Here is a 25,384-nt window from a genome sequence, read left to right as displayed (position 1 = left end):
AAAGACTGCATTTTAAAGGATACAAACATCAGAAGAGTGAAAATCTCAAAGTACTACATTTCTTTTTTTTTTTTTAAGGCTTTTTTTTTTTTTTTTTTTTAATTTTTATTTTTATTTATTTATTTATGGCTGTGTTGGGTCTTCGTTTCTGTGCGAGGGCTTCCTCCAATTGTGGCAAGCGGGGGCCACTCTTCATCGCGGTGCGCGGGCCTCTCACTATCGCGGCCTCTCTTGTTGCGGAGCACAGGCTCCAGACACGCAGGCTCAGTAATTGTGGCTCATGGGCCCAGCTGCTCTGCGGCATGTGGGATCTTCCCAGACCAGGGCTCGAACCCATGTCCCCTGCATTGGCAGGCAGATTCTCAACCACTGCGCCACCAGGGAAGCCCACTACATTTCTAAAGATAGAATTTCAGACATTGTGAGCATGATTTGTGAGGCTAAGAATCCAGTCTCTTATCCTTTCAAATCAGACAGCTTCTGCCTTCCCCTGAGGCAGGCCCTACTGCCTGGAGGTACTTCAAGCCTTATACCAGGAAATAGTATCCTGATTCAGTCAAGAGAAAATGCAGACAGCTCGGCCTGGGGATGGCAAATGATGGCCACAAAAGCCCTTATTGGTTCCAATGATGCTTGCTATATAGGAAGAGGTAACTAGGACTAAAAAGATGAGGGGATCCCCAGAGCTTCAGAAAGACACACAGGAAACCCCCTCCCTCAGAAAATAACAAACAGAGAAAGCTTTCAGTTCTTCAAGTGCAAAAAATAAGAGCTTATGACTAGAATTCTGATTCTCTTTAGTTTAATGTTTATTTCTGGGGAGAGGAAAAGGTTAACTTTGTTCTTATACCAAAATCTTACAAAAGTTTTCATCTTTTTTGGAAACAAACATCTACATTCTAAAAGTTCTAATTCTTTGAAGTAGAAATTTCTAAGTTTTGGAAGAAAGCACATGATTTTATCTTCAATAATTATAAAATATAATACCTCCATTTGTCTCTAATCTTTGTATGTAGCAGATAACATACTTGACTAAGTTTCCATCAAATTCACATTTATGGACTAACCAGATATTTAAAACTAGATTTGAATTATTATGATCTCTGCCTTCTTTCAACTTCATTTCCTGAGGCAGAATTAAACTCATTCAAACTCATTTTGTCATTAAACAAAATGACACATAATAACATACCTCACTTTTTGGGTCCAGCAATGACTTTATGAATTTAATGATTACTACAAAATTCTCCCCTTTAAAAATGAAATGAATATATTCATTACAATTTACATGCAATTTAAAGTGTCCTCTAAAGTCTGCTCACGGACCCAGGTTGAGAACCCACAAAATACACTTTGAGTTTTTAATATTTATTGGATTGTGACTGTTCTCTGTTAGGACCTCTGGACTGAAGTGAAAAATCAACTGAAAGTTTCTTTTTTTTTTTAACCAAAAGTCTTTAATGAGAGAAAATCATGGCTGATAATAATGTGTAATACAGAATACTGGCAATATTGCAGTGCAAACACTGGTCAGGAAATCAGACCAACTTTTAGTACACAAATACTACAAATACTGCTTGTTCCACTCCCCCATCCTTCCTTCTTTCAATGAATTTTCATAAGGCTCAGAATAGTTTATATATATAAACGATTTTTCAACATACTCCTGAGGTAACATTGTGTCTCTGATCAGTGTTATCATATCTCCCCCCACTCCCCACCCCGCCCTGAGTGAGGCAGCCTCAGAAGATCTTTCCATAGGCTCCAGATTGTTGGCTTCTGTCTTCACATCAGGATTCACCTACCTTAAGAGCAATCTGGTCTTCTCAAGGTGAAGTGTGTCTCTGAAGACAGGTTCCTTTGCAAATAAACCCAGTAAAGGCTGGAGGGCCTGCCTGTGAGGAGAAAACAAAACAGGAGCGATCTTACTCATTTTCTGAATCCCTAGGAGCACCATCCCCAAAGCTGTAACAATAAACAGAGCATCTGGGTACGAGCTATTGCACCAGCCTCAGAGAAGGGATTTGAGTCTCCTGGAAATTACCTGCTGCTTCTCTTCTACTTGGTGACAGCCAAGCCGTGATCTCATTTGAAAGCCCTTAGTTAAGCTGTGCAATGCTACCTTCCAAATCAAGGTTCTTTTAGATCTATCGTGAGATGGAAAAGCGATGTTAAAACTGCATTTTTCATACTGACCTGAAGTTTTATGCCTTCTGCCAAGTAATTGGAGGAGCTAATCTCTTGATCAACCACAGTAAATAAGACTCTAGGATCACATGCTTGGCCACAGAGTTTATCCTGGCATATTGGACAACAAATGGAGTCTCTGATACCATCAGTGGATTAACTCACCTCACTTAGGTAGGTAGTTGTTCTCACACAGTAGTTCAAGTGGCCTCAGCATGACCGTTTACATTAAGGAAAATAAGAATCTGGGACTTCCCTGGTGGCGCAGTGGTTAAGAATCTACCTGCTAATGCAGGGGACACGGGTTCCCTGGTCCGGGAAGATCCCCCATGCTTTGAGCAACTAAGCCCATGCGTCGCAACTACTGAGCCTGCGCTGTAGAGCCCACAAGTCACAACTACTGAGCCTGCGCGCCGAGAGCCCGAGCTCCGCAAGAAGAGAAGCTACCGCAATGAGAAGCACGTACACCGCAAGGAAGAGTAGCCCCGGCTCGCCGCAGCTAGATAGAGAAAGCCGTCCTGCAGCAATGAAAACCCAACGCAGCCAAAAATAAATTAATTAATTTTTTAAAAAACTTTCAAATACAAGTATGAATGGATTTAAATAAGGGTTGTTAAAAAATAGGAAAATAAGAATCTAATATGTAATCTTAAAGACTTCATGTCTTTGAAGAAAATGTTTTTTAAAACGCTGAATAGAATGTGCATGTTAGGGGTACTGTATTTATTAGAGGCAGAGGAAGAATTAGACAAAACTAAAAAACCCAGGTTAATTCTAGGCTGCTTCTCAAGTCCACCAAATGGGGTACTCTCACTAGGATTTTTCTCCTACCGAATGAGGTTTTTCACTTCAGTATCTAATCTGGGCCTATTCTCGACCAAACCCCCAACTCAAAAATGAATGCACCCTTAGAGATAATAGTTATAAATGGATCCATATGGTCTTTCAATTCAAAACAATCGTTTGAACAGGAATCTGATCTCACCCTAGGGTGACTAAGTGTCAGGTAGACAGGGAAAGTATCTTTGGACAGGACAGTCTACTGAGAACACATTAGACTAGGTAATACAGGCCAAGTCCTCACCAACATCTTCTCTGGTTGGTGGATAATTATGGACAACCTAAGCTCTCTCCCACAGAACTTTATGCACCTTGTACGATAATTACCACATGCTAGTCTCCCTACACTGAGCTCCTTCAAGGTAGGGACTTGTCATATTAAACTTTGTCCCCAGTGCTGAAGGACTTGCTGGCCGCTGTGCTGGCCTGCAGCTTTGTCACTCTGCTGCTGACCCTGAGGAACGTGCTCAAGGCCTTCCATCGGAGCTGCCCTCTGGGCTGCCTGGGGAACACACTGAAGGGGGCCATGGTCTGCCCAGCACCCAGGAGATGGGGCTCATGACCAGGGCAGCGGAGAGCCTCTCCTCTGAGGGGGAGATCGATGGGGTATACCAGTCTACTGTGGTGATCACAGAGTGAACCCTGATTGAATGTTTGCTGGCCTCCAAAGAAGTGATAAGATGCTCTATTTATGTAAATACAGCCAACATGACACTGCTGTGAATCCTGGAAATGATTTTCTAAATCCCAGAAGCAGAAATAAAAGACGAATACAAATCTTTCTTACTATACCAAAGCAACATAAATTTTGTAAGCCACTTTGCTGGAGCTGTTTTACATCCTTTTTGGTACAAATGGGGGATCAAGAGGATATCTAAATAAGTAAATAGAATTCAAGCCCTGCCTTTTTGACTTTTGGAAGTAGCTGACTTCAGCGTTTGTTACTTCTGATGGTTTGAGTATTTGTGGTTGATTCCCTTTCTTCTCTGAACATCAAGTCATATATTCCATAAAAGGAAAGCTCTTAGATTTACATGAAACCTGATCGCAACTCTACTGAAGCCCAGTTGTTTTCTTTAAAGAGGGTATGCCTAATCATTGACAACTAATTCCACGGCTCCAGGCATGACTCAAAGCCGGAAATGCAAAACAATTACTGACCTCAGAAGGTGACATACTCCTTTGGGAAATTATGTGGAGTAAATCCTTATTCAAAAATCTCTGTGGAGTTATTCTCCATTCTACTTGCTGCAATGGGTTAACCCTCTTCTAGGCCTAGAATTCCACAATCGCTCTCAAAATGAGTGATATTCTCAGCTCACTCATTATTTCCAAAAATCATAATTAGATTATCTTACACCAGTAACCAAAAAGAAATTGAGGAATTTTACCTTTTTTTAGGGGGGATAGTTGTAAGGTTTCTAGGAAGATAGTTTATTAATAAGTATCTGATCTTGAACAATTCCATGTTTTATAGCTACACTGTCTAATATAGTAGCCACTAGCTGCATATGACCAATGATTAGTTGAACCGTGGCTTGTGTGACTGAGGAACTGAATTTTAAATTTTAGTTATTTTTAAATTAATATTACATTTAAAACCTGACACTTGCTTCAGTTACTAGAAAACTTTTAAGTATGTTTGAAACACTCTGGTTCTGTAAATTTACTTTTTCAGCTGTACATTTTGTGAATTCTCATAACAGATCAAATATTTCTTTTTTTTTTTTAAGTTTTTAATTATTTATTTATTTATTTTTGGCTGTGTTGTGTCTTCGTTTCTGTGCGAGGGCTTTCTCTAGCTGCAGCAAGTGGGGGCCACTCTTCATCACGGTGCGCGGGCCTCTCACTATCGCGGCCTCTCTTGTTGCGGAGCACAGGCTCCAGACATGCAGGCTCAGTAATTGTGGCTCACGGGCCTAGTTGCTCCGCGGCATGTGGGATCTTCCCTGACCAGGGCCCGAACCCGTGTCCCCTGCATTGGCAGGCAGATTCTCCACCACTGCACCACCAAGGAAGCCCCCTAAATATTTCTGATAAAAATTTAGCATGTGAGTTGAGATGCACTGTAAGTACCAAAAAAAAATACAGAGTATTTTCTTAATAATTTTTAATATTGATGGTGCATTGAAGTGATAATATTTTAGATATATTAGGTTAAATAAAAATATTGTTACAATTAGGGTTGTCGGTTTCTTTTTACTTTTTTAAAACGCAGCCAGAAATATTTTTGAGGTAGATATATGTGGCTGGCGTTAAATTTTATTTGTCAGCACTAGTCTACAGAAAACTCAATTATCTATGTATCTAGGGAAAATTACAGACAATATCACTTTTCATTTTATTGATAAATTTTAATTTTTGACCAGACTGAGTCTCAGATTCTTCATTACTAAGATCTTTCAGGAATGCTACTTTCTCTGAGACAGCCAGACAGAAGGCAAGAATGTGGGGTTTTTTGTTTGTTTTTTGTTAGTTTGGTTTTGGGGTTTGTGTGTGTGAGTGGTAGGAATGGAGAGACAGGCGAAAGACCTAAAAAAAATCCTGAAATGGACATAACTCTTGAATTAAAAGCTATGTTCAGTCTAATTCAGTGCCTCAAATATTTATGAAATATCTACAAAGTGAAAGTGACTTGTTACCTGTAGGTTAATAGAACCCAAAATGCTGGTCTCTGAGGTGCTTATCATAAACCATCGAATCAGCATCACCGAATTCTGCCTCTTAAAAACGCAGGGAGGTTCCACAGAGGTTTATTGAATTGGAGTCTATTGACTCTATTGAATCTAGGATCTATTGAACAGACATGGTTACTTAGGAATCTTGCATGTTGAATGGTAATTCTTATGTCACTAAAAATGAGACCCACTGTTCCAGAGGACCAGACAGAATGAAACAAAGGTTAAACAGAAAGTAAGTACTCTGCTAGAGGCATTGATTCACAGTGTGCCCTGTGGTACCATATGAGCAGTGGACTGTTATGAGGGCATAAGAATGATATGAGGCTATTAAGAGTCTTAGATGTAATGCTAAGGATTTTGATCTCTACCCTGTAGGTAGGTTGCTTTTTAGGGTGAAGGGGACATTGGTGGAGGTGGTGGGAGAGGCATGTGTAGTCTGAAAACTGTCCAGATGACCCTGATATTCTGGTCCAGAGCCACTGCTATAAGCAGGATTTTAAGCAAATGAAACTAAATGAGATTTAAGCCATCCTTAAATGGCTTTTAAGGATGCTAGCAAAGCATCAGGGGGCTGACAAGTGTCTAAACTGAAGTGGTGGTAGAAGGGATAAAAAGGAGGGAAACTTGGATAAATGTTAAAGAAATAAGTTTAGCAGGAACTTGTGCCTGATTGAATGTTGGGGCAGAGAGAGCCTAGGGTGACTTCCAAGTGCCTGGTTTGACTAATGAAAGGGAGGTGGTGCCTTTCACTGAGATAGAACACCAGCAACTCAGCCTATTCTGATTTCAAAACTTTGCTTGGCATGTTCTTTGGAATGAGTCATTCTATGCAAAACCTGTTGACAGTCTTCAAAAGAAACCAATAAACCCATAACATGGCACAAGATTGTATACCACTACGCTGGAAATGCATCAGATTTTGCATTAATAAAATCTGTTCCCACGTTACATTTTCAAAGAAACCTATTTACTGTGAAATGCTTTTAGGATTTGAATCAACATTATCATCATGAAAATTCTGATGTTTACATACTGAAAGGTATCTTTAAGTACATTGCAGTGAGATTTTTAAAAACTTTTAAACATTAGTAACACCTACTTCATATATCGATATATAGCAAATTGTGAATTTTAGAAAGTAATAGTCTGAAGGTAAAAAGTATCTTCTTTCTAAAAGCATTTTGCATATGTATTGCTCTTTAATTGACCTGTGAGGGTATCGTTAACTCCCAGTCATTTAAAAGAAAGAAAAAGCACCAATAGGGCTTTCAGAAAATAAACTATATGTAATCTAAACTAAAACATAAATTAGAATTGTTATAGGAGAACTTTTGTGTACCTAACATTTTTCAAATAAAATATTGCCTTTCAGTTGCAAAAGTGCTCTTGGTTACGCTTTAATCTAAAATAGAATCAGATAAGCCTCCCCAAGCTCCCAGCAGGGCTAGCACTTTGGAACTTTTTTCATAATTGTAGTACAAAAGATTATAAACAATTTGATATAGTTTCTTTAGAGGCTATTTTTCTTTAGAGGCTATTTCTTTAGAGGCTATTTTCTTTATGAAAAGTGAAATGTTTGCTTAACACAAGTATTTAAACGCAATTAAGATAACTCTGGGGACTAATATTTTTCAAAAGCTAATTGACTATTTTTATTTATTTCCTTAGACCCACTACTAACACCAAAAAGTAAATTAGAATAAATAATTTCTATAGGTGTCACAACTTTTGTAGTATTGGTTTTACACTTCCACAGATTTTTTTATATTTCTAGCAATAAATTTAAATGGAAGAAGTAGAGAGATGGTATACTTTATCCCAACAGGGTTCATTCACATTTTAAATTATGTAGCCCACTTGATTTGAAGGGCCAAAGAAAATAAAAACTACCTTAAAGCTATTCCCCTGTCCTTGTTCTGGTGGAGGAAAGAACTTCATCTTCTTAGACTGTGGGTTCAGATGGAAGGAAGGAAGGAAGGAAGGAGGGAGAAAGGAAAGGAAAGGAAGGGAAAGAAAAGGAAAGAAGGAAGGAGGAAAGACATACTAGTGATTAGAAAAGATGCCAGTCCTCACCGAATGGTTTTCACAAAGACTAAGAAAGCTTTTCATATTTGCTGGACATAAGCACTCATTCACTCACTGAGTTTATGACTAGTTTCAAAATGGATGGCTCCTTAAGGTAAAGGAATGGAATTCAATATTACATGAAGATATATTAAAGTAAATAAATAAAGATAAATATATAATGATAGGATAGAGATGGAAGAAATAAAATTCAGAAAAACAATATGTGAAAAAAAAACATGCTTTGAAAGAAAACAGCTCCAGAGTCAAGTTGCCAAAAGGACAAGGATCTATATAAATACTAGAAATAAAGCACTACTTCTAAGATTAAAACAATAGTACTGATATAATTTGTAAGGTTATCAACTTTTACCTAAGGGCAGAATTGAATCCATGTGAGGGAATCCAATTTGAGAAGAATTACAGGAACGTAAAGGGGGAGGAATTAAAAGTTGGAGGCTACCATAGAGTAGTGAACTCAAGGTTTGGAATAAAAAAGCTGGGTTTAAACAATCCCAGCTCTTCAATTTATTACCTGGGTGACCCTGGGCAAATCACTTCATCTCTCTCAACCTCAGTTACCCACACCCAAAAGTAGGGAAAATTATATCTAAGAGGGGAAAAACCATAGGCAGAAAGGTAAGAACTGCTATGGGGATTAAAGATAATATATGACAAAGCCTGTTGTAAACTCTAACACCCAAATACCAAGCATTAAATGTATTTTTTAAATATTTATTTATTTATTTTTGGCTGTGTCGGGTCTTAGTTGCGGCACGAGGGATATTTTGTTGCAGCAGGCGCAAGAGCTTCTCTCTAGTTGTGGCATGAGCTCCAAAGCACAGGCTCAAAAGTGCGCAGGCTCAGTAGTTGCGGTGCACGGCTCTCTAGTTGTGGCACTTGGGCTTAGTTGCCCCGCAGCACGTGGGATCTTTTTTCCCCGACCAGGGATCGAACTCGCGTCCCCTGCATTGGAAGGTGGATTCTTAACCACTGGACCACCAGGGAAGTCCCCATTTAATGCATTTTTTTTTAAAAAAGCAACACACGCACACGACAGCTCCAGCTAATTCCTCATTCATTGTCAACAGTGCCACAAACATTTATGTGCATACCTGTGTTCAAGATCCTGCTCCAGAAACTGAGTATATAGAAAGTCAGAAGATACACCCCTCTCCTCTAGTTTATAATCAAAACTCAACATGAGATAAGGCACATTATAAAAAATAAAGACAGAGAAAAGAGATAATTAAGTAAATATCAAGGGAAGGTAATGCAGGCCATATGCTCAACAAAAGGCAGGGAATAGAGGCATGAACACAACTCACAGGTGGGCATGCTGATTGTGGATTAGGGAAGTCTAAGAGGATTTCAGAAGAAAGGTTGGGCTTCAGCGGGGCCTGAGGGATGAGGGGTGGCGGCACTTATGTAAGCAGAGAGGAGGAAGGAAAGCATTGCAGGCAGGAGGCATGGTGTAAGCAAAGGCCCTGAGATTGCCAATGGTTTTTTGGGGAGGAAGCAGAGGGAACAGAGCGTGGCAGGAGATAAGGTTAGAAGGGAGGTGTGTTGTAAAGCAGAACAACACTCAGCCAGTGCGCCCAACTGGAGCTATACAGGTTGTGCTTAGCCAGGCCTTCTGATTGGTCGGTACATGAGCCATGCCAGTTATTAAATGCCATAACCCCTTGGGGGTAGGCCGAGTAGGCACAGAGGCCAGAGCAAGCTCAAGACAGGGAATGCCGAGTGGAGGAGTTCAGGTCTTATCTTCTCAACATTAGGGAGTCAGTTATGGGATTTTAACATATGACTAAACCGCCAAAAGTGGTTAGAGTGAGATTGACTCGCTTGCTGTGAGTTGAGAATGGATGGGGGAGAAAGAGATCATAGAGGAGAAATTCACTGATGGGGGGCTGTTATGGTAGTTCATGGTGAAGTAATGATAACCTAGGAGAAGGTGGTGACAATAGGAGTGGAACAGAGGCCTTGAACGAGCAAGAATCATCTAGCAAAATGCCCCGTTCCTCCTGCAAGCTCGTGCTTCACACGGTGCGATAAAAACAAACTGTGGAAACATAGTCAGGTATATAGAGGTAAAATGGGAGACCTAGGTATTTTGGGGGAAAACAGAATATTAAAGACTGGAAGCACCTTTCAAGCTCTCTCCTGCAATCTCCGCATTTTGAAGGTTTGGAATACGAGGCTCAGAGAAATTGCCATCTGCCGTATGTTTGACGACCTGCCTTGCCCACCTTGTCATTTCGTTACTCCGATAAGCCCCTAAGTGTGACTGTTGTTGTTTCTGTTACAATTTCTATTAATAAAAGCTTGTTAGTTTACTGACTCTGAAAGCTGCTAGTTTACATTTATTACACATGTGGAGGAAGTATGGAGAGGGAGGAGGAATTGGGCACGAACAGTTGTAAGAAGAGAGGGGAGAAAAATTACTTCTGTAAACTGGTTTTGAGGACTTTCTCCCAAAGCTTTGAAAAGACAGGACTGCCACTTGGGGAAAAGTTACTGTTTAAAGCAGAAAGAGGTGAGGCCTTCATCCTCTCAGAAGCGATTTTCAAACTGTCCTTCACGACCTGTAAGCAGGGCACAAAAACAACATAGGGTTCTTAACCAGGATGTATTAACAATAGAATGGAATGGGTTGGAATGGAATGGAGTAGAATAATGTGAGTCATGATCCAAAATGTTTGAAAGCCACTGCCCAATAAATACTTTTTTTCAAAGTAAAGGAAAACCGGGACTTCCCTGGTGGTCCAGTGGGTAAGACTCCATGCTCCCAATGCAGGGGGCCCGGGTTCCATCCCTGGTTGGGGAACTAGATCCCGCATACATGCCACAACTAAGAAGTCCGCATGCCGCAACGAAGATCCCAAGTGCCGTAACTAAGACCTAGCACAGCCAAAATACATACATACATACATACATACAATAAATATTTTTTAAAAAGCATTCTTTAAAAAAAAAAAGGAAAACCTTTCAAAGTCAGTTGATAAAATACAGAATCCTATCAAAAGAAGAAAAGATAATAACATTTATTTATATATATCTAGAAACTTTCTTTACTTCCCAACAGGTCTCTCCACCTAGCTCCTACACTCAGTCTCAACCTCGTCTTTCAACCTCTTAAATATTCTCCAAAGACTTTCCCTTGGCCATCTCTCTTTACAAATGCCTATTAGCAAAGCCAGGCTGTAGCACAATTACTGCCTTCATGCAGATAACTCTTAAATATTGTAGCATTTGCCACTTTTTATGGGGCAAATACTCCAACCAGAGCCAATTTCAAGCTACTCACACGACTTCACTGAACACAAAATTGGAAAGAAATGCACATTCGCATACATTACATAGTATTTCCATCATGCAGATATAATGGAGATAAACTCAAAAGCATATTTAACAGTGAAATGTAGTAAAATAATTAGGAAATGATGAGTTTTTAATATTTATTACCTTTTAAAATCTATTTAATTGTAGGTTTATGTAATTTAGCATTTAGTAATGTCCGCGTCTAAGGACTGGCTCCCAAAGCTTTGCCCCAGGACACCGCTGTCCCAGCTCGACCTCTCCCACAGGCTCTGATCCCACACTCTCTACCACCTGCTCAACAGCTCTACCCGGATCTCTTCCAAAAGAAACCACAAAGTTAACATACCGAAATCTAAACTCACTTTCCTCTTTGAATCTCCTTAGCACTCACTTCTCTTCCCCTCTTGACTTCCCTATTTCTATTAATGGTGCCTCCAAATAGCCATCCAATCAGTTGTTAAGTCTTGAAGGTTCTGCCTCTGCAGTGTTCTTAGGATCTGCCCCCTCCTTTCCATTCTAAATAGGGTTACCGTCCTAGCCCAGCCCAATTAACTGACTGACCTCTTCTCCTACCCCTTTTTCTCACTCCAATCTATTTGTGATACTGTTAGATTAACCTTCCAAATGCACCGCTCTGATAATGTAGATCTTCCATTCAAAACACATACACTCTGACCTGGCCTCCAAAACTCTCCTTGCTCCAGGAAATCTGGCCACCTCCTTATTCCCTGTGCTTGGAATACGCCTTGTGGTTCCCCATCATGTGCTTTTGCTCACACTTTTCCCTTCCTCTGGAATGTCCTTCCCACATCACACACAAAAAAACCCTCATACGTTTTATTTAAGACAAAGTTCAAACGGCAATGAAAATATGCAGTTTGGTTGTCACAGGAATACATATATAACTTTATGAAGATCTGGAGATTGAAAACAAACAGGAAATGCCAAACCCAGGAATCCTTTAAGGATAAAATTTTTTTGGTCACCATCCTGTATGGAGGCTCTATGAAACATATTGCACTAAGCACTTCCCCATTGTTATTACTAAAAGGTTTGCTGTGAGCCAACATGAGGTTTATCTCAAACCTATGGATTTCAATTTTACATGCTACAGCTGTCATTCATTAACTGAAATGATCAAGAATTGTCTGTACTTTAACCATTTGGTGGTTTACTGTAATTATTTCCCTCTTAATGCTCTGAACCAAATTGGGTTGAGGGGGTGGGAAAAGGTGGGTGGCTAGAGACATGGGGCCCATGGGGTCTGGTCTGTCACTACCATTGATAATCCTCATTCTTCTTTGGGACACTGCTCACAGGTATTAAAGATCCACCATGTGCCCAGAATTTCTCAGCAGTCAGAAGCAAAAAAGCTGGAATATACATCTTTCTTCTGTCAGTCCTTCCCCTCAGTGTTTAGAGTAAAATAAAATGCTTTAAGTGCTTACTTTCTGGAGGAGGAGATGATCATAATGATGATGAGCATGTGATTAAGTGATTCCTTTTCTTTCAAGTTTCAAACATGAGGCTGAAGTTTAGTAGTAAAGGAAGAAGAAATAGGATGCCACAGCCCAGCGGCCACTGGCACCAACTTTCCCATGGACCTAAGTTGTCTTGGGTTTTTGAGAGCCTGATTCCTTAGCCCAGGAGAGGTGAAAGAGAATGAGGTAGGGGAAGGTGGTGAGAGGCAACAGGCAGAGGGAAGAGTGTTTTGAAGCAGCCTGACTTCACTCTAATACCGAGATAGTCAATGACTGATCCAGAGACAGCTTCCATGAAAACTGTTTGGATACTTGTTAAAAATGCAGAGTTTCCTGGGCCCTGCCTCAAACCTACGGAATCATCTAGTCTCTAGGGGGATGGCCTGGGACTGTGCATTTTTCATGGATACACTTAGTGATTCTTATTCTAAAGACTGAGGATCACTGGTTTAATGTTGTCCAACTATGGCCTGCAGGCTGGATATGGCCTTCAAGCTAAAAATGGTTTTTACATTCTTAAAGTGTTGTAAAGAAAAGAAAAAGAAAAGTAGAAGAATATGCAACACAGCCCAAAAAGTCTAAAACACTTGTTATCTGGCCCTTTACAGAAAAGTTTGCTGACCCCCGTCTAGCACATTGCAAATAAAAGGCTGTATCTGAATTTAGATCTAACCCAGGCCTGCCACACTAAAATAACTGATGCAGCAGATCTTTAAAAAAAAAAAAGATTTTGATACTAATGAAATATATAATGTTGTCATCTAAAAATGCATTTGTAATAATTATAAGTGGAGGAAGGAAACGTCTAAATATAGTTACAGTAAATATTCTGTAATGTCTTTGAAAATACATTTTCATCCATACAAGAATTTATAATTCCATTTGATTCTATCCTTCTACATACTTATCAGGTGGCAATATATCCCAAATTAGCCTAGTAGAATCATTGCATGCATACTCTTTATCAGACTATATTTGTCCCCATCCATATTTTTGTCACAGGAGGGAAAAAAATGTAAACCTAAACTCCAAAATGTCTGGGGAATGACAATATTATAAATTCTCAAAACAACATGTATGAAAATGATGCACAAAGGGAATAAAGGAAATAAAATTGAATTTGGTATTTTTCTACTTAAAAGGAGTTTAAGAATCATAGACCACTTCCATCTCCTAAAAATCCTGGGAAAGAGGCGGTGAACTCACTTGGGGAAGGGTTCAGACACTCTTATTGTGCCAAAGAGGCTCAGCATTTGGGAATCATGCCGGTTAGATTCATAATAATCCCAAAGACAGATGCAGTTACTTTAAGGGTGGGTTCTAGATGTTTGTTCTAGGTATTTTTTTTAATTTGTTTATTTTTGATATGGAGAAAGAAACTTTATTATAGAAACTAGAAATAAACGTTGGCTTTTAAAATATATTAACTTGCAAGTGACTTGTCTTTCAAGACTGTGAACTGAATTATCTCACAATAAGTTTGTTTCAGTGTTATTTTTTTTCCCCCTCAGGAAGAAAGGAATGTTAAAACCTAACTAGAAACTAACACTTTTTGATAAGGATTTAAACTATATTACAATGTTAAGAAACAAAGTTTAAAACACCAGATAAAATCTTGAAACCAAGCATGCTTCACCATTTAATAAAATTGTGACTCATTTCAGTAAGAAAATGCTTTTTTAGTAAGAAAAATGCTTTCTGAGCTAAGTTTGAACTGCCGGGGCACATGGGACACTCACAAACCCAGTCAGCAGAAGTCTCAAACTCCTATAAGATTAAAGGAAAAATAAATTAGTGTGTACAGAGAATGAAAAAAAAAAAAATCCCCAATGGTACAAGTGTATAAACGGAAGTAAAACTAAAACTCCCCTAAAATCCCCCAATCATCAATCCTTATAAATTCAGCACTTATATTCTCCCTTTACTTCTTCGGGAGCCCCTAGTTAGATGAACACGAAGGTCTTTCGTGATTTTTATCTCGTAAAACAAAGAGTCGTAAACTATGCTCAACGTGGATACCGACCTCCGTATCACAGACTGTTGAACTTTTAAAACCATGCAAGCACACGTGGGGTTTCCTGAGTTCTGCTGGGGGCGGGCTGTTTGGAACCCTGTGGATTTTGCAGGTGTGTAATCCAGGGCGCGCGCTGCATTCTGCATGGGCAGAGGTGTGTGGTGGGCGCCGCCTGGGCCGGGCAGGGTGGGTGGGGCCGGGCGTGTGCCCCGGTGAGAATGAAGGCATGTGACAATGCGAAGGTGGCGTGTTGGCTCCAGGATCTGGGTGGAGAGTGAAAGCTCCGCCGGGGTGCGCCATGTGTGAGCGGTGATAGCTCCAGCCCCACTCGTACTTAAGTGTCTTTGGTCACCAAGTTAAATTAGAGATGATCTTTATTTAAAAAAACAAAAACAAAAACATAGCCAAACATCCTATGCAAACGTACGCTCCCATCCCCTACTACCTATCCCCCAACCCAACATTGCCCCATCGCCAGGGAGCTGAGTTTTAAACCCTGCAGAAAATCCAATCTCAAATGCCGGAGGAGTTCCCACCCCCCCCGCCCCCCTTGCCGCCCCTGCGACAGTGAGGCAGAGCCCGGCGAGCTCGGTTCGGGTGCCCAGGAGCAAGGCGAGTGGGGCGACGGCGGTGCGGCCACCGAAAAGGAGGGGAGGAGGCATCAGTGGGACGTGGCGCGGTCCCGCGCGGCCCCTGCCGCGGAGCGGGGTTTGCTCAGCAAAGGGCGCCGCCGCAGCCCCCGGCCGCCCCTCCCTGGCCCCGGGCTATCCGCCCGCGCGCCGCCTGGGCCTCGCAGCGCGCCAGGAGCAGCGCGGCGGCGCGAGAGCCGAAGGAAGCAGCGGCCCCGCCGGCCGGGCAGCCTGGCGGGCGGCAGACAAGGCTACCGCGGAGGCGGTGGACAGGGCGCGTGCGCACTGCAGGGGCGCCAGATTTGGCGGGAGGGGGAGTGTCCAAAGCTCTTTGTTTGATGGCATCTCTGTTTACAGAGTTTACACTTTAATATCAACCTGTTTCCTCCTCCTCCTTCTCCTCCGCGACCTCCTCCTCCTCCTCCTCCTCTTTCTCCTGAGAAACTTCGCCCCGACGGTGCGGAGCGCCACTGCGCAGCCGGGGAAGGACGCAGGCAGGCGGCGGGCAGCGGGAGGCGGCAGCCCAGTGCGGTTCCCGCGGCTCCCAGCGGAGCCCCGCGCCCGCCGCGCCATGGCCCGGAGACCCCGGCACAGGTAACGGGGATCCCGGGCGGGCGGCCGCGGGCGGGGGCGCGCTGGGCGCCAGGCGCCGGGAGAGCAGGTGGGAAATGGTTCCCGGATCTTCTGCGGGGCTGTCAGATCCTGCGAGGACCTAGAGCCCTTGCCTTGGCAGCAGAAGCCGCTCGAGGGACTGATGAATGGAAGAGTCTATGCGAGAAATGCATTAGGACGTTGGGAAGCACGCCCTGCGGCTCATTTTGCAAGTTGCACGGGGGTACATTCTGTCTAGGGGAAAAAAGCAGCACGTTCCAGCCGGGGGCAGAGCGGTGCCCACCAGTCCCGGGGAGCCCACTAGGTCCCTGGCTTGATGCCGCGGGTGTCGGCGAGGGAGTCGCAGCGTAATTGCTGGATGCATTGCGATATGTTTGGACTTGGAAGTGCAGAGCATATGGCAGATATAGGGAAAATGCCGGATTGTATAGTAGCTGCAGGTAGTTCATGTAAATTTCATTCATTCTTTATGGAGGCGAAGAAGAGTGTCAGCTGACAGGCGGCTGGAAAGAAGATTGTAGGGGAGGAAAGGGTCTCTACATTTGCAAATTGTTTTAAGCCCTGGTTTTGAAGGTTCTAATCATTATTCTCTGGGAGGCTTTTACTTTTAAAGCAAACATTGCACACCCACTCACACGCACCCGCGACGCACATGTCAACCGCACTTGGGGAGGCTCGCCGGGTATCTTGAATGAAGTGCCCTTACATTTCGGCCGGAAGGAGGGGAATAGGGAGCGGAGGAGGAAAAGACTGGTCTGAACTGTCACTTGCTGAAGCTCCCGCTTCCACCAGTCTCTGGACTTTCCGGACTGGACGCGCCGGAGCTCCCTGCGGGTGGCCGGGTGTAGGGGCTCGCTCGGCGGCCGTCACGGTTGCCACTCAACGGAAAGGGACTGAGGCGGGCAGCACCCAAGGCCGCTGCCGCGCAACCGGGACGCAATCCCCCGGAGCTCTTTCCCTGTGCAAGAGGTCCCGGCGCGGCGCGCGCACGTGGACCCGGCCGAGGTCGCCGCTCCTCCCCGCGCCCAGCTCTGCAGCCTCAGGTCGCCCTGTCGGAGGAGGGGAGACGGGACGGACCCTCGCCAGGAGGTTCTGGGGAGAAGTCCCTGGAGGCAAAGTACACCCACCCTCTTTTCCTCGGGTTTTTTGATTTTCTTTTACTTATTTGTTTTCGAATCAGCGGGCACGGGTCCTCTTGCAGAGCTAGGAAGTTGCAAAGAGCGTGGGTGTGGGCCCCGCTGCAGCACCCTCGGCCGGGCCTGGCCGGGCGGGGAGCGGCGCCAAGGCATGGCCGGGTGCCGGAGAAAAAGGGAGGCGACTTGGGGGGCCGCTGGCTCCCTAAGCCTCGCCCAGGGCCCGGCCGCGCGGGGCAGGGATGCTGCCCCTTAAGTGGTTTCACCTTCGCCCTTGGGACTTAACAGTAGAGCAGCGGAGGTCACCTATTTTTTCGAGAGCAGAAACTAGGAGGAAGAGGAGAAGGAGGGAGCTGGGAAGGGGTGCTGGGAGGAGACGCGGGGGAGGCTCCGCGCCCCGAGATCTCGACTGTCCCCGCGGGGCGGGGCCGCGCAGGTTCCCTGTGGCTCCCAGGTAGCGGAGAGGGGAGGCGGCCAGGAGGGGCGGGAGCCTTGAACCTGCCTCAGGGGGAAGAGAAACCCGGCTGCGGGCGCTAAGCCGTTTCTTGCAAGGCGAACGTCAACTCGGCAGGGATTATTAACCAGGTCAGCGAAATGAGTCTGAACCCTGTTTCTAGAATCACAGTAGCGGCCACAAGGCACTTCCTCCCGCTCCCCTCCCTTTTCCCAACCCCCAACACTTCTCTTCTTTTTCGTTTCTTTGCACGGTTTGTTTCCTTGACAGAATGTAATATTCATAGTCGTACTCTTGTAACCACACCAGGTCTAGCAGGTGGGGAGTCGGGTGCATCAAGCTTGAAATCAGCCTTTGAGAGTCTTCTGACTGTTGGGTCTGAGATCTTCTCAGAGCAGATAAAGGAAAAGTTATTTCAGGTCCTTAGTAGAAATTAATCATGCTACTTAGACGACCCGGACAATTTAGAAGGAGGAAATCTCATGCAAAGCTCAAAGGCGAGCCCCGCGCCTAGCCTGCTGATGGACCCAGGAGCGGACAGTGTGAGCAGCCCTGGGCTCGCCCTGCTCCCCTCATGGCCTCTTCAGGACCTGCGGAAGTTACACACCAAGTTTTCCCCAAGACTTTGCTTTTGCACATCTCTGACTTTGCACATTTCTGCTTAATTTTTAAGAGTCATGGAAGATGTGGAATTATCCCTTATTAGTCCTGGAAAATACCTTAGAAGTAAAATCCAAGCCCTCTGTATAGGCGAGGAACTGAGGTCGTGAGAGAGAGGAAGTGATTTGTCCAAGTCACGCAGCTAGGTGGAGGCAGAATTAGCACCTTTGCCTCCAGAACCCTAGTCCTGTTTGATGTCTATTCTCTCTCACCTGGTGTAGGCTGCCCCCTATGGGCGGCTGAATTTGTTGCTTATTCCTGAGTGTTGATCTGTTGCCAAGACAGTGGTGTCCAATTACTGGTTGGGAAAATATAGCCCTCACACCAAGGTGGGGGGGAAAGGGGAAGGTGGTGGTGGGATGAACTGGGAGATTGAGCCTGACATATATACACTAGTATGTATAAAATAGATAACTAATAAAAACCTGAAAAAAAAAATAGTCCTCAGTTCTGAAAACGTGATCTCCAGATCCACCCAAACCCCCAAAGTTAAATTCAGTTGAATCTATGACTCCACTTTCAGATTACTCTGGTTTTCTTGGTATCCCTGATATTTCACAAGGGTGCCACCTCATTTGGGGGGGCTTTCCAAGGAGTTCCCTATGAACCTTTCAAAAGCGCTAGGATTATAATAACTTTTTTTTTCACCTTATGATGCTTGTGCTTTTTATTAAAGGGAAACTACTGTAATTTTTAATCAGAAGTTGGTTTAGAGCCCCTTGTTGACAATGTGAAACAGGATCAGGCTCTTGTTCAAAAGGATAGACACTAAATGAAAGATGGTTATAGATTATAAACTCAGTTTAGTGGTCTTTATTGTGGTGGCATTTTAAGTTTGGATCACATCCTACTTGTCACCATGCATCCTGGACCTTCAGATTGTTTCCCAAAATAATAGTTTTAAATTATAAGAACCTCAAATTCAGGAATTTTGGTAAGCATTTTTGCTTGCTTGTAAGGGATGGGTAATATATACTTGTAAGTTGCTTTTGGAAGACAAAACCTGATATGAACATACATTTTCTTTTTTAGAATAATAATCTGCATTATGATATTGCTTTATATCATTATTTTTATTGTTCTTAGTTTGATGGAATTCTCAATATTACAATGATAAATTTTAGTAAATTTTTAAAGATAGTATAATTTTTCCTCATATCTTAAGTTTTATAAGTAAAATTATAACTAAAAGTAAACTGGCTGTAAAATGACTCTCACCTATCCATTATATGATTAATAAACATTAAGTATAGAGTTACTTCAAAAGTCATCAAAATTTATAGTTTTGGTCAAGTAGGTAAAAGAAAAAGCTCTTCTGAAAACAGTAATGGGTTCCTTTTAAACCCACCTGTGGGAATCCCTCAGTTTTAAATTAGGTACATTTTAAGATCTTTCAAATACCATTCAGTCAGAGGTAGAAAAAACATGAGTAAGATTCTGACTATCATGTGGCCTAATTATTCACTTGGTTACTCTGGAAACTGAGGATTGTAAACGTGGCCACAAGTTGGATCAACCTGGCCTGGAGTTTTGAACTGTTTGGTATTAATGTTATTTACAAAGCAGTTTGATCACTTGATCATTTATCCTTTCTCAGGTTTTAAAATCCTTTCCTTTTAGATTCTCTTAATCTTCTAATCTTTAAGGGATGACTATAATTATATTGTTGGGTGCATTACTTCTTGAATTTTTTTCTCTTAATAAAACACCAGTCCCATTAGGATAACATAATTGAGGTTTTTTAAATTGTATTTGGGAAATATTACTTAAATGATGGGACGTATACCAAAGGTTTTGCGAGTGTACTTACGTAAAGGACATGGGCTCTCGTTCCTTTTATTGTCCTTAACATTAAGTTTTAAACTTAAACCTTCATTGGTTGGAAGGTTGCCAATTGTGTAACTTGTCACTGGTCTAACATTAACAGCAGGTTTAAACATGCAGAGCAATAGAAAGTGCCAGGTCCTTTGCCGTATCTGTGGATACCAATAACAGCAGAACCAGTTTACAATCCTAGAGCAACAGAGTGCCAAAAACAGTCTCGTTATGCAAGTTTTCAAAGTTTTACCTTTGTAACCTTTGAAAAGATTGTTGAGGAGTTTTGGTGTAAGTTTTGTAATCCAGTAGTTTGAATCCTCTTGTTTCAGTCCACATCTGCCCGTTTTTATTTCTGCAGCATCTACAGTAGTGACGAGGATGATGAAGACATTGAGATGTGTGACCATGATTATGACGGGCTGCTTCCCAAGTCTGGAAAGCGTCACTTGGGGAAAACTAGGTGGACCAGGGAAGAGGTAACTAATCACGTAATCAAAACATGGGGAAAAACCTAGAGTGCATCCATTTATAAAAAAACAAAATTTCAGCTAAACTACAGATGTTCAAACTCATTAGCGGGCTCTTTGACTCTTATCCTAGCCTGCCTGTGCCGCGTCCATACCCCTCACCACTCCCCCACATGGACACTATACCATCCTTTTCCAAACTTTCTGCAGTTGTTTGAAGGTCCCCTCCTCACTTTGTTTTATCTGCGTTTCCTTCTGCCTATTCTGCTCTTGTCCCTTTGCCCCACAACTTCTTACTACTTCTTCAACACTTGTGAAGACATCACTTCTTCTGTGAAGCCAACCTTGGCTTCCCCAGACAGGTTGGATTCGTCCTCCAGCCAATGGATACATGTTCTTATTTATTGTTGCTGTAATGTATATTCCCCCCCACCACCGCCCAGTAGACTGTAAGTCTGCTGAGGGCAGGGCTAAACATCTATTCATTTTTGCGTTCCCTGAACCCAGAATCGATTGCCACAAAGTGGGATATTAACAGATGTTCCCTGAACAAATGAATGAATTGCTATTTCCAAAAACAAAACAAAAGAATAAAGCAAAACACTCACAGAACTTGTCTTGTTATAATGGGTTCATTTAACATTCTTGGTATATAATATTACGCAGAGAAATATATGTGGATGTCTGTTCTGAAAACATTTAAAAATGGATGGAGATGTGTCTCCTTCTCACCTCTCTTCTTCTGCTATCTTATCAAATCTTGATCTCTATGGGAATGGAAAAATGCTTAGGAGGCAAAATTATTAATGTAAGAGAAAAGTTGCTTTTTTCTTCAAAGTTCTTTAAAAAATTTGCTACCAATTGTAGAAGATTTCATGTTAGAATAAATGGTATTGACTCTTCTTCGGTTTCATCCTGTCCTCCTTCACTTAAACCAGAGCTCTCATTGACAGGCGGACGGGATTTCCAGTGAGGTCCATAGGAAATCCATATTTTGCCTATGGAAATTGTGCACTTGGGTGATTCTCAGCGATTTAGAAGCTCTGTTTGTAACACTGGTTTCCTAATTCCTGTGACTGTGTCATAGCGGGGACTCACATTGTGTGTGAAAGTTACCTTTGCAGAAACATGAGGATTCTCTTTTGCTTGAACATGTTTGGAAAGACACTTGTGAACTGAAAGATTTCACCCTGACGTTTAGCGTCTTCTGTGTTCTAATAAGTTTGGTCTCATTTAAATTGTCAACACATTGATACAAAAGCTAAATGATTTTCTTACATCATACATGCCTTCGAGTGTAATTAAGAAAAGTGATCTTACATTTTTTTATATGAAAGAGGTTGAACTTACTAAATGTTAGACTAGAGCTTGAACTATTTCTTACTGAGAGCCTATCTATTGCCATAGTTCAACGTCTCTGAAGTCAAACACTGGAGTTCATTACTTTTTTCCCACAAAGTAAAATTTTAAAAGTTACCATATGTTAAACATTCAATGTGCCAGGCATTATGCTAAATGTTTTGCATAATTAACTCATATAATCCCCAAATAACCCTGTTGACATCATCGTTTCCATTGTACAGATGACAATACTAATGTCCAGAAAAGCAAAATGATATACCCAAGTTTATACAACTAATCAGTAGCTGAGTTAAGATTCAAACTCTGGTCTGTCTGACTCTAAATAAATCTATGCTGTAAACCAGTATATCACCTTAATATTTGTTGAATTTGGTTATTTTTGAGAGATTTTTTTGGGGGGGGGTCGGTTCCCCTTTAACTCAAACTTGAATAGAGTTGTACAGTAAATGACTGATATCCTAGGATTACCTTTAAATGTCTTAGGATGAAAAACTAAAGAAGCTGGTGGAACAGAATGGAACAGATGACTGGAAAGTTATTGCCAATTATCTCCCGGTAAGTTAGTAATTTTTTCTTTCTGTAAAAGGAAATCTTCTCCCAAAGATTTAAATAAGATATTATAGGAGATGATATTAAGACATGGGAGAAATGCCTTATCTGTAACTTATATTTCTATTGTAATGCGTATAATTAAAATTTCTAAATATATTGTTAAAGGATTTTTACAATGTATTTTAAACGTTTGCTTCTTATTTTATCTTTTAATTTTTTAGGATAATATAAATTAGCATTTTGATGATTTGTTATATAGTAGATGACTAAACTCATGGTATTTCCCCCAAGTCAGCTTCTTTTAAATTTCCTGTTTTTTCAATAGCCATAATTTTGGTACCCTGGTTTAAAATTTTGGCATTCTTTTAGACTTATCATACTCCCCCATCCCCTACAACCAAGCAAGGATTAAGGAATCTGGGATTCCTTTGTTTATTCTTCTCACTGTTCCGTATGTTCAGCCCCTTTCCCTCTTCTCTGACCGATTGCATTGCCTTCATAACTGGCTTTCCTACTTGTAGCTTTCCACTATCCCATACATCCCAGACACCACTGACAGATGGAGCTTCATAAAATGCAGCTGTACTTTACTTTTCAAAACTAGCAACAGTAACTTCGAGTCTCACACATCAGGTAAACTGCCTGGCACATGAGGGCCTTCCCTTATGCCTCAGCTTACAGCCCCAGTTCTGTTTCCTACTTCCCTTCTGTAAGCAGGTTTGGTTGAATTCATTTCTGCTTTCCCTCCTGAGGGCTTTTGTCCCTGGTGATGCCACCTCCTAAAATGTTCTATCCATCCTTCAAAGTCCATGCCAAGAGCTTTTCTGGACTCCTTCTAAGGAAACATAATTTCTCCTCCTCAGAAGATGCTCCTCTTTCCACCCCAATATCATTTTACTTTGGTCTCTTCTTGCATATGAATCAAATTCTGCCCTCTATTAGTTAATTATATATTTGTCTTTTACTTCTTACAAGATTATAAACTCTTATAAAACAGGGCCTATCTTTATTCATCTTTGTTCTTTCTGCAATATTAACACTTGTGGTCCTAAATTGAAGCACATCTCTTAGTTTGAATGGGAATCAAACTTGAGTCATTTAGAGTGGGTTCCCATAAAAGTCCAACATCAATATGGACTCTCTAAGAAGTCCTAATCCACGTGGGTACTTCCAAATTCAATACACTGAGGTTAAGGTTAAGTTAAATTGACAACCAGGTATGCAGTACGATGATCCTTTAGTTCACATGGCAGGACTATTTCCCTCAGCAGGCAGAGCTTCTAATTTTATTTTTTTTTTTTTTTTATTATTTTTTTTTTTTAATGAGGATCTTGAATCAGATGCGTATGTTTGATTGATTGATTGATTGATTGATTTTGGCTGTGTTGGGTCTTCGTTTCTGTGCGAGGGCTTTCTCCAGTTGCGGCAAGCGGGGGCCACTCTTCATCGCGATGCGCGGGCCTCTCTCGTCGCGGAGCACAGGCTCCAGACGCGCAGGCTCAGCAGCTGTGGCTCACGGGCCCAGCCGCTCTGCGGCACGCGGGATCTTCCCAGGCCAGGGCTCGAACCCGTGTCCCCTGCATTAGCAGGCAGACTCTCAACCACTGCGCCACCAGGGAAGCCCAGAGCTTCTAATTTTAGATGCAACTTTGATATATTCTTTGTATGTTCTTTAGCTGTAAGTAATGGGCTCTCCAAATATGCCCTAAAATATGTTCTTGAATGTTTTCACTGCATATTGTCCGTGTGTGATTTATATTACAACAGTCTTCATGTGCTTATCACATCGTATCTGTATGACAGTGCATACTTTATCTTATTTGCCTAGAATCGAACAGATGTGCAGTGCCAGCACCGATGGCAGAAAGTACTAAACCCTGAGCTCATCAAGGGTCCTTGGACCAAAGAAGAAGATCAGAGAGTAAGTTCTTTCTCCGTTGGTGTGTGAATCACAATTATGAATATTCCCCAACATTGTTGACTGTTTCCCAACTTGAAGAAACAGGTAAAGTGTGCAAACAGGAAGCAGAGGACTCCATTCCCATATTTCCCGTGAATGAAAGCAGATTTTTAGAAATTTTCTAAAGATCTTGTAACATGAAGAATGATTACACTGACTCATTACATAACATTAAAACATAGGTTATTTTTGTGTGTTTATCTGAAGGTGATAGAGCTTGTACAGAAATACGGTCCGAAACGTTGGTCTGTTATTGCCAAGCACTTAAAGGGGAGAATTGGAAAACAATGTAGGGAGAGGTGGCATAACCACTTGAATCCAGAAGTTAAGAAAACCTCCTGGACAGAAGAGGAAGACAGAATTATTTACCAGGCACACAAGAGACTGGGGAACAGATGGGCAGAAATCGCAAAGCTACTGCCTGGACGGTAATAATATGTCAAAAAATATATTGATTGGGAAGAATGAGGGAGTGGGTATTGAACATTCTGCTTTAAAATGTATGGTGAGTGAATTACATTTTATCGATGGTAAATGTTTCACGAGATAAACTAGATGCATAGCTTTTACAACTGGAAGAGATCTTAGAGTTTACCTCACTGAGGACTTCCAGAATCCACCCAACAGTGAGCTTGGGCCAACTTTCCTCAGCCTCAGTTGCCCCATTTGCAAAACGGGGTATAACCTACTTCGTAGGGCCGATGCTAGTATCAAGTAAAACGAATGTCAGAGCACTTCGTAAACTATGAAACTCTAAACACATAGAAGGAAACCAAGGGTAGACAGTTTGTCTTTGGTATGAGTTCACACAGCTGGTTAAGTGACCAGAAGGAATTTGGCTACCATTTTCCTGATACCATGTTCATTTCATTATACCACTTGGCTTAATTTTTTCTTTTGAATAAAGAAAGATTGTATTTCAAGAATTATCGTACTGCTTCCAGGTTTTTAAATAATGTCGTTGTTAAGCTTTCTTTTTAATGAACAAAGCACAAAAATGACCTCATTATGAGGGATATCTATGGAAGCTCATTTTTGTCCCACTTTCCCCATTTAAACAGTTTATAACAGATGCCATTTAGTTTGGAAGATACTAATTATAAATCTTACATAAAAATATTGTAAGATAGGAAATATTTTAAATATTTT

At 41.8% G+C, this 25,384-nt stretch overlaps 1 protein-coding gene across 1 annotated transcript in view; it reads left to right on the top strand.

Moving 5' to 3' along the window:
• Nucleotides 1-15,539: 15,539 nt before the first annotated feature.
• The window catches only part of MYB (MYB proto-oncogene, transcription factor), a 35,209-nt gene continuing 25,364 nt past the window's right edge, over nucleotides 15,540-25,384 (top strand). Inside the window, exons 1-5 of the mRNA XM_057527948.1 lie at nucleotides 15,540-15,811; nucleotides 20,253-20,370; nucleotides 22,207-22,278; nucleotides 24,104-24,196; nucleotides 24,443-24,663. Coding sequence (XP_057383931.1) covers nucleotides 15,789-15,811; nucleotides 20,253-20,370; nucleotides 22,207-22,278; nucleotides 24,104-24,196; nucleotides 24,443-24,663 — 527 coding nt within the window. The 5' untranslated portion in view covers nucleotides 15,540-15,788. The remainder of the gene's footprint in view (nucleotides 15,812-20,252; nucleotides 20,371-22,206; nucleotides 22,279-24,103; nucleotides 24,197-24,442; nucleotides 24,664-25,384) is intronic.

This window comes from Balaenoptera acutorostrata, chromosome 14 (genome assembly GCF_949987535.1).
Source record: "Balaenoptera acutorostrata chromosome 14, mBalAcu1.1, whole genome shotgun sequence".
In the NCBI taxonomy this organism is placed as follows: Eukaryota; Metazoa; Chordata; class Mammalia; order Artiodactyla; family Balaenopteridae; genus Balaenoptera; species Balaenoptera acutorostrata.
The sequence above is the reverse complement of the archived record's forward strand: the minus strand, read 5'-3'. Positions and strand labels throughout refer to the sequence as shown.